Source organism: Propithecus coquereli, unplaced genomic scaffold, assembly GCF_000956105.1.
Source record: "Propithecus coquereli isolate 6110/MARCELLA unplaced genomic scaffold, Pcoq_1.0 Scaffold421, whole genome shotgun sequence".
In the NCBI taxonomy this organism is placed as follows: domain Eukaryota; kingdom Metazoa; phylum Chordata; class Mammalia; order Primates; family Indriidae; genus Propithecus; species Propithecus coquereli.
In genome coordinates this window covers 1,787,076-1,796,762 of record NW_012149964.1, presented here as the reverse complement: position 1 = coordinate 1,796,762, position 9,687 = coordinate 1,787,076, and the positions used below count along the sequence as shown (strand labels likewise).

Here is a 9,687-nt window from a genome sequence, read left to right as displayed (position 1 = left end):
TTTTTTTTGGCCTAAAAGTATTAGAATGAATTTGTCATTATTTTTCACATTTTAAAAAAATTTTGGTGAAAATATCTCAAAAAACTTTAAAAATAATTTTTCAACTCTTCTCTCTACCTGTATACTACACCCCACCTACTTTTCTGTACAATCCTGCAGTAAGATCCTCATGTGCTCCATTGTGGAGGTGCCCATTTTCCCTGCTTGACCCTGAATGTTTGAAGGATTGTGACAGGCCCTTAGCATATTTAACATTCCAGCAGCCTAGCCAGTATTGGTAGTTGAGGGGCATTGTCTTTTTTTCTTTGAGGTCTGTTTGTGCCATGTGATTGAAGCCAGTCTGGTGTTTCTGGATGTCCTCCGCAGGGATAAGATGGAGTAAGAGTCTTGAAGTCCCCACTTGAATAACACTGCGCTTTTGTTGCTGTGCATGTTACACGAAATGCTAGGTACAGGTCCATAAATGTCATTCGAAAAACAGGAAAATGATAGCTTATTGCTTATCAGTGCTTGTTATTAATAGTATGCAAATGGAATGGAATACTTTATTTATTTTGGTAGTGGGAACATTTGAGTCAGTCAGTTTGCATTGACATATAAATTTGACCATCGTAGTTTGAGGACAAGGATCCTAGAGTCAGATTGCCTGGGTTTGAATCCTGGTTCTTCCACTTAACAGCTGTGTCACTTTGAGCAGTTTACTTAATCTCTTTGGGACTGTTTCTTCATCTGTAAAACGAGGATCATGATAGTAACTATCTTCCTAAAGTAAGTTGTTGTGAGTGTTAATTAAAAGTGTTAGTCGAGTTAATTCATGTGAGCTGCTCTGAACATGGCCTGGCGTGTATTAAGTACTCAATAAATATTAGTTGTTATTATATTTAAATGTATCCACAGAGATAGGAATGTTGTATCAACTTTGAGCTGAGATAAAGGTGTAGTAGGCTGTTAAACCATAACAAAAGGGAATGGGTTAGGGTTACTACATGTGTTTGAGGATATACTTCTGTTCATTCTTTCATAAACTTGAACATAGTACATGCAGATTTGTCCTTAGAGCCTTTCCCTAGTTAAACGCATGGAGGTATTGAATATACCAAAATTATACCAGATAGAAAAGTTCTGACATTCTTTAGCTTAGAAGAATCATTGTAAGTTTTTGAGAACTGGTGGTGTGTAAGACTGTATCATAGGTAGCAGCACAGGTTTTGCAGTCAGATTTTCGTTTGGATCCCTGCTATGCCTGGGAAAATCACTTAACCAGTTTTAACCTTCATTTTCTTATTTGTATAATGGAGATAATAAGTAACCTATCTTGTGGGGTTAATGTGAGGATTAAATGAGACAGGGCATATAAGGAATGGAGGAGCACTGTGCCTGATACAAAGTAAGTACTCTTTAAATGATTCTTTAGTTATTACTTAGTAAAAGATTATTATTTACTTAGAGGTGACTTGTTCTTTTTCAACATAACATGTCAGATTTTAGACATATTTCTCATAATGAGACTTTCTTGTTCTTTTCAGTCGAAATCTTTTATCAGCATTGCCAAAACACCTATTTGATCTTCCCCTTAAAGTTTTGGTCGTCAGTAATAATAAACTGGTATCCATTCCAGAAGAAATTGGGAAGTTAAAAGATTTAATGGAGTTGGTGAGTAAAATAGTTGTATTACTCGACTATGATATGCATCATATATACTTTTGCATTTTGGAAGATTAACTCATTCTTTTATGGAATTTCACTGTAATTTTTATAAAAGGAATAATTTGGTACATGTCTAAGTTGACTTTAGAAAAATTTTGAGATACTATTATTTATGTCTGATTTTAGCTTTCAGCCACAAGAAAAGTTTGGTTGTTCCTTAGTCCTGTTGAAGTTGGATGGCTTGCTTACAAGCTTTAATAAATACTTTTCAAATGAATAAGCATTTGTTTATCCATTTCATGGGCAGTAAAGGTCTTAGGGAAAAGCTAGGGTTGTTTTTTTTTTTTTAAGATTTTATAGGGCTACTATAGGGCCATGGAGAAAGGGGATAAAAGAAGAGAATACAATGCAAATAGTAGAATTAACGAAAATAACTCTTCCACTACTATATGCTGATGTGATTTTATGACACGCTTAGGACCGAGATAAATGGAAAGAGGCTATTATATGCAATTGATTGTAGAAATATAGAATAATTTAAAGTTGAATTGAACATTTTAGGTATTAAAGGACATTGAACTCTGAGAGAAGATAATTGGATCCTTAAGGCATTGAGCTATTTTCATATCTGTTGGGTATTCCCACTTTACTATACTATGCTGCTTTTTATTTTCTGATTTATCTTGTGTAATGCTTTCCCAGTAAATAGGTATTTTTAAAGTATTCTTAAGTATGACTTTATTATATCCGGAAGGCCAAAGATTTTCTTGAGGAACTTATCTACAATTTTGTAATGGGAAACTAATGTTAAAATATAACAATGAACAGAAATTTCAGGAATATCTTTTATTCATTAAGGATTACCTGCATGTCCAATTATAATACAAGGAAACTTCCTTGAATTTCACCTTATGTTTTAGAACCATAGAATTTGGAGGTTATAAAAGATCTTAGAAGTGGTTGGATGCAATCACTTCCTAATGCAGGAATCCCTAACAGGTCTACTTGTTTATTTTCGATGGTGGGACAGCTCTTTTTGTGTGTATGTCTGAGGCAGCCTAATTCCCTTTTGCAAAACTCTGTATGTTAGTAATATTTCTTATTTTGAACCAAAATACATGCCCTATCACTTTTATCCATTGGTCCTGGGACTACCATGTGAAGAAATATAGATAATGACAACCTCTCTTTCTTTCAGATATTTGTAATCTGTCGTGTGTCTATTCTGTGTTTTACCAAACTCTAAGACCTGTTTTTCTATAGCTTAAACATTCTTATTACCTTTACTCCTTTTTTTTGAGACAGGGTCTCGTTCTGTTGCCCAGGATAGAGTGCAGTGGTGTCATCATAGCTCACTGCAACCTCCGAACTCCTGGGCTCAAGTGATCCTCTTGCTTCAGGCTCCTAAGTAGCTGGGACTGTAGATGTGTACCACCATGCCCAGCTAATGTTTTATTTTTTTTGTTGAGATAGGGTCTTGCTATTGCCCAGGCTGGTCTTGAATTCCTGGCCTCAAGTGATACTCCCACCTTGGGCTCCCCAAATGCTAGGATTACAGGCATGAGCCACTGTACCTGGCTCCTTTATTCATTTTCATGATGTTTTATTTTTAACTGTTTCTATCCTGAAAATGTCCCTTTTCGTTAAGGTCTCTCAATGTCATACTCAAAAATGAACAGAGAATTCAGATTTGATCTAACAAATTCATAATAAAAGGGAACCATTACTTTTGTTAACCTGGACACTGTTGATGTTTTTAAAGATTTTATAAATATAATTTAAAATTTTATGCCTTTCTAATTTCTTTTTCTTTATTGAGTTTTTGGCCCTATTTTTTAAATTATATTACATGAGATAACTTTTAGATAAATGAAATATCAGAAAACTTAGGATTTTTAGATTCATTCTAGTACAGTTGTTTCTTGGTATCACTGGGGGATTGGTTCCAGGACACCACCCCTCCCACCCCCACGGACACCAAAATCCACAAATGCTCACGTCCCTTATATTTGCGTATAACCTACACACATCCTCTTGTATACTTTAAATCATCTCTAGACTACTTATAATACCTAATACAATGTAAATGGTGTGCAGATAGTTGTTATACTGTATTGTTAAGGGAAAAAAGTCCATACATGTTCAGGACAGATACAACCATCATTTTTTCCTCCTGAATATTTTCTATTTGTGGTTGGTTGAATCCATAGATATGGAACCCATGGATATGGAGGGCTGACTGTATTTTTATTTAAGTAGCATATTTAAAAATATTAAATACTTTTATTTTACAAGGAGCTATAAAATTATTATGCCCTTAACTCTTGAAATCAGTAACAGTAGATAGGTAGATAGCATTAGTATGGCTAATTCACAATTATAAATCACATTATGAATTTGTGGTTATTGCCTGTCATTGGAATATTTTCCCACGATATTCTTCAACAAGAGTGTGGTAACCAACTATAACGAAATGCTGTCATTTGAAACCTAGGAAATACTCTCTGGTTTCTAATCTCCAGCAGAGTATTTTGTAGATAAGCATTGGAGCGGGTTCATTTCTTATACCTGGGTTTATTTATTGTGGGAAATTGCATGTATATATCAAATTTCTATGGATTCTCCATATGGAAATCTTAAGCATCAGACCTTTGGAAAGAAGCAGTAGTATTTTCTTTAAAGGACATTTTTCCAAACTTTTATTATCTATCATTTCAATAATAGTTTATTCTGAACACATTAGTTAAGGTGATCCTGTCAAAATTTAAGTCAGAGTGTGTCATTACTCTGTTCAAAAGATTCTGGTTCCTGCCCACATTTCTCAGAGTAAAAATGAAAGTCATATCCCTCTCCCCATCTTACTCTTCCCCTTGCTCAGTTCCCTTTAGGTATACTGGATTCTTTGCTATTCTTTGTACTTGTCAGGTGTCCTCTGCCTAAGAGTCTTTACATTTATTGTTCCTTCTGTCTGGAATATTCCTTTCTTATATTTTGGTATGGCTCACTCAGCTCTGACAATGATGCTGAAATATCATCTTCTCCACAAGATGATCTAAATTGCTAATATCCCTCCCCACTATTGCTAGCACAGCCATTTCATTTGCCGTGTTCTTTATTTTTTTAAATAGCACTTATCACCTTCTACCATATTGTATAATCTGCTCCTCTCCCTAGAATATAAACTCCATGAGGAGCTATGAAGGCAGGAATTTTTGTTTGTTTTGTTCCTTGGTGTATCCTGAGCCCCTAGAATAGTGCCTAGCAAATAGTTAGTATTTGATAAATATTCGTTGTTGAATGAAGATGCCTTAGATATTGTTCAAAAGAACTATGTAGGATATATATTTTTAATCATCTACAACTTTATTGGATTCTTCCCTACATGGCTTTAACATTATTTTGAATTTATCCTTTAGCCTTTTTTTTTTTCTACTTTTGGTAAAACTGAATGTATGTACCACTCCTCTCCCTCCAAGTTAATATCATTTGCAGTGAAAGCTGGAAATTTGGGACAATTGCAGTAAAATACAAATTTCATTTGCCGTATGTCTGGAATGACTAGTATCTGAGACTGTGTTGTCAATTTCTCTTTTCATTTTGTTGATGTTGTTATAAGAAAGAGGCAAGGGAGAGCATAGTTAACTTAAACTGTTCTTTATTCTCTTATTATGGAAACTTGGTATTGTTTACCTTGAAATCAGGACTTACATTTTAACTTAAACCTGAGAGATTTCCAACTCAGATCTCTTAGAATGTCTTTGAGTTGTGATGTGAGCCACACATGTTTGAACTTCTAACCCCTTATATTTTGCATCCCTTTGGAGAAAGAAATTTAGTTAAATCAACCCTGACTAAAAGTTAAATCTTTGACTTTCTTAGTTTTTGCCTAACCAAGTATCTTAAGACAGTTACTGACAGATTGTCACAGTGATTGATAGTTTTTAGTCTTTTATTTTACCTTTGCATGAGGAACACCTGCATTATTCTTACTTCTGGTTTTGGTTGGTGAAAGTTGGTCTTTAGTTGAGATTTTTCAAAAGGTTCACTTATGTAGTAACTAAGTTATAATCTCAAATTTGTGTACAGAAAAATTTCTGTTGATTATGCTAGGTTGACTTCATGATATAATACAAATAGAAATCTGCCAGATGATCCATCTTTATAGAAATGACATTAGAGGTAGCTTTTGCTGGCTATTAACCATACGCTTTAATTTAAAACTTAGAATATATCTATATTTCTCAGTTAACTTATTATAATGTTATTTTCTTATTTTCCTTAGGATATTAGCTGCAATGAGATTCAGGTCCTTCCCCAACAAATGGGAAAATTACATTCCCTCAGAGAGCTAAATATAAGAAGAAATAATCTTCATGTTTTGCCAGATGGTAAGATGTTTACTATTTTTACTCACATGAATAAGAGATTAACTGTGTAAGATTTAATTTAATTATTTTTCATTTCTGAACAGAATTAGGAGATCTTCCCTTAGTCAAGCTGGATTTCTCTTGTAATAAAGTGACCGAAATTCCAGTTTGTTACAGGAAGATGCATCATTTACAAGTAATAATTTTGGATAACAATCCATTGCAAGTACCACCAGCACAGGTTTGTAATAAAAATATGATACTTGTTTCTTCTCATTTTTGTTCATGATTTTATCTGTTCGTGACTGGTAAATCAAAAAGCACCTAAATTAGGAATCGATTTATTGTTTAGGTACTATTGTCTAAAAGAGTTTTTCTGAGAAATGACTTTTTCACTTTGGTAGGAGTTTTAGCTTAGACTCTATAATAGCATTTGGAAAACCCAGATTATAACTTTCTGCTTGTGTACTGATAATTCTGATTGTCAATGTTATTTTAAAAAGATGGACTCTGAAGTCTCTCTACCTATTTCCTACTCAGGTATGTATCTACTTAGGATTTGTTGTGGGATTGATTGGAGTGCATTCTTGGCACTGAGAGATGAAATTTTAATAGAAAGAACAAGATACAAGTGGAAAATATTAATCCTGATTTTTAGTTAAGTGAGGATTAAATCCACATGGAATGCATCAAAATGATAGGTAAGGAATAAACTAAGATATAAGCCCATAAGGACAAAGAATATGAAAGAGAAGAGAGCAGTGGGGAAGCGATGTCAATAGAATTTTGGAAAATGGAAAATAGATGGAATAGTGGTAAATAGTGCCTCTACTTACACTGCACAAGAGTATATGGCTAAGGAGCACATGGCAGTGAAATGGCACTCTACCTCCATGCTGTGTGCCCTGGTAGAGAATTTGCATACATCCAGAAGAATGGTTGTCTTTTTCTTCCTACAAAAGCACATTCCACTCATTCCAAAGGTGGTACATTTTCTAATTCAAATAAAGACTGGCTGGAGTCCCGGTAGTAGCTGCCTTAGCTGAATGGGAAAAGATGAAACTTGTGTCTGCTGTGGGAAAAGGCAACCAGAAGAAAGTTGATTTACTGTGTCAAACCTAGGAATGGCTTGGGTATTGGAGGAAGCATGTAGCTCTGAATATAGGGATTAAGAACCGAAAACATGATGGTTTGTGGAACGTCTAAGACAGTGTTGTCCAGTAGAACTTTCTCAATGATGGCAGTGTTCTTTAATCTGTGCCGTCCAATACTATAGCCACTTGTTCACGTGGCTATTGAATGCTTAGAATGTGGCCGGTGAGACTAAGGAAGAAAATTTGTAATTTAATTTAACTTTGATTTATTTAAATTTAAATTGCTACATGTGACTGGTGGCTACCATATTAATACCACAGTTCTAGGATTTATACCCTCAGATTCTTACCCTCAGTCCCACAGCCACATGGGGCTTCCTTGCCTCAGCAGAAACCTGGAATTTACTTTAAGAAGTAGGTAGATCCTTAGATTCTTTCCTTTAGTTCAGTGGCCAAATGACTCACTCCTTGCCTCAGCAGAAGACTGATTTTACTCTTTTAGAGATGGGCTGTCCATTAGTACTCACTGTGGTGATGGAAATGTTCTATACCTGCACTGTCCAATACAGTAGCCATGGTGGCTATTGAGTACTTAGAAGTGTGTAATGTGACAGAAGAATTGAATTTTTAGTTTTGTTTAGATTTAATTAATTTAAATTTAAATAGCCACATGTGGTTAGTGGCTACCATATTGAAAAGTACAGCTATAGAGGGATTGAACCAGTCAGGGGCTCCAGGTATAGCTAGGGCAGGAGTGAGACCCCATACTGAAAACAGTGAATGCTTACATGCTAAATGATGGGACCTACCAATAGACTTCTGCTTCACCCCCGGAATGCTTTGGCAGCCTGTCTTATATATCTCACTTAGGATTGATGGGTTTCTTCCTTGGTAAACTGATTGAACCAGGAGAAAACACCTATCTATATACTGATCTTTTGGGGTCAACTGATGAAATGGCTAGTCCCTGTCTGATTACCAGGTAGATGGAAGCTCATCATCAGTAAACTTCCCCCATGTACACAGAGTTTCTCATTGGCTTTTTATCTCATTCTTGAAAGTGAACAGATAGCTAAGGATCATTAGACATTGCAGGAATAATCTCTAACATGAAAGACAGAGACCAAAACACTGAAAGGCTTCTATTGAAACAAAAGGGGGCACACTAATTTCTTCGCATGTGGATATCCAGAAATATGGGTAAACCATATATCTTATAAGAGGTTAGTATCCAAAATATATAAGGAACTCATACAACTCAATAGCACAAAAGCAAATAACTCAATTAAGAAATGGGCAAAGGACTTGAATAGACATTTTTTCAAAGAAGACATACAAAATGACCAATGACTATTTGAAAAGATGTTCAACATCACTAATCATCAGGGAAATGTAAATCAAAAACCATAATGAGATATCACCTCACACCTGTCAGGATGGCTAGTAGCAAAAAGTCAAGATTACAAGTGTTGACGAAGATGTGGAGAAGAGGGAAGCCTTGTACAGTATTGGTGGATATGTAAAATGGTACAACCATTAAGGAAAATGGTATGGAGTTTCTCAAAAAATTAAAAATAGAACTACCATATAAACTTGAAATTCCACTTGTGGGTATATATCTGTAAGAGAGAGAAAAAAACCAAAGTGTTCTTCTTATTCTAACTCTCTATACAGAATACTTCACCTCTGGCCACCAAAATGTGTGGGGTTTTCTTCCCACCACCAAGTAATTCTCCAACAGACACTGACTGGGTGTCCTATAATTCAATTCAGTTCTGACATTCACCTGGAGATAGCATCAGATCCCACAGGTGAAAGGCTCAGTCCCATAAGATTGCTCACCAATACTTCTGATTGACCAGCTATGAATCCAGGTTCCCACGATCCTCTCCTCAGTTTCAATTAATTCGCTAGAGTGGTTCACAGAACTCAGGCAAACACTTTATTTACTATTGCCAACTTATTACAAAGGATATTTCAAAGGATACAAATGAATAGCCGGATGGAAGAGATGCATAGAGCAAGCAAGTATGTGAGAAGGAATGTAAACTATAGGGCTGGAAAGAGTATGATCCCTTTCCTTTCCATCATGAGAGTCATGGTTGATATCCTTATAACAAAAGAAAGGTAAACAAGAGAAAAGCAAAACAAATTAATTTGATCATAGTTTTACGTGACATAGGAACTGTCAGAATGAAGACCCAAAGATATAGAGGAAGCTACCTGATTTTATGCTTAGATTCGATGAAGCAGGGGTAGCTGTATAGAAATGTGTTTGGACAAAGAAAAAAAGGATGTGAGCTAATGGTAATAGACGGAGTGGGGAAACCTAGCAAGGCCTCTTGATCTCTCTGTTGTAGCATTTGTTCCTTTTGGCTAAGGGGTGGGACCTTTCCGGAATGAGGGTCTTAATTTTTTTTTATTTCAGCGTATTACGGGGGTACAGATGTTTAGGTTACATATGTTGCCCTTTCCCCCCCTCCCCCCCGAGTCCGAGTTTCAAGCGTGTCCATCTATTGGATGGTGCGCATTGTACTCTTTGTGTATGCATATACCCATCCCCTCCTCCCTCCTCCCCC

At 35.6% G+C, this 9,687-nt stretch overlaps 1 protein-coding gene across 2 annotated transcripts in view; it reads left to right on the top strand.

Annotated features, from left to right (window-relative positions):
• The window catches only part of LRCH2 (leucine-rich repeats and calponin homology (CH) domain containing 2), a 118,153-nt gene that overhangs the window by 35,020 nt on the left and 73,446 nt on the right, over positions 1 to 9,687 (top strand). For both annotated transcript variants that reach the window (XM_012653516.1, XM_012653515.1), the window contains exons 3-5: positions 1,527 to 1,653; positions 5,930 to 6,035; positions 6,119 to 6,255. In XM_012653516.1, coding sequence (XP_012508970.1) covers positions 1,527 to 1,653; positions 5,930 to 6,035; positions 6,119 to 6,255 — 370 coding nt within the window. The remainder of the gene's footprint in view (positions 1 to 1,526; positions 1,654 to 5,929; positions 6,036 to 6,118; positions 6,256 to 9,687) is intronic.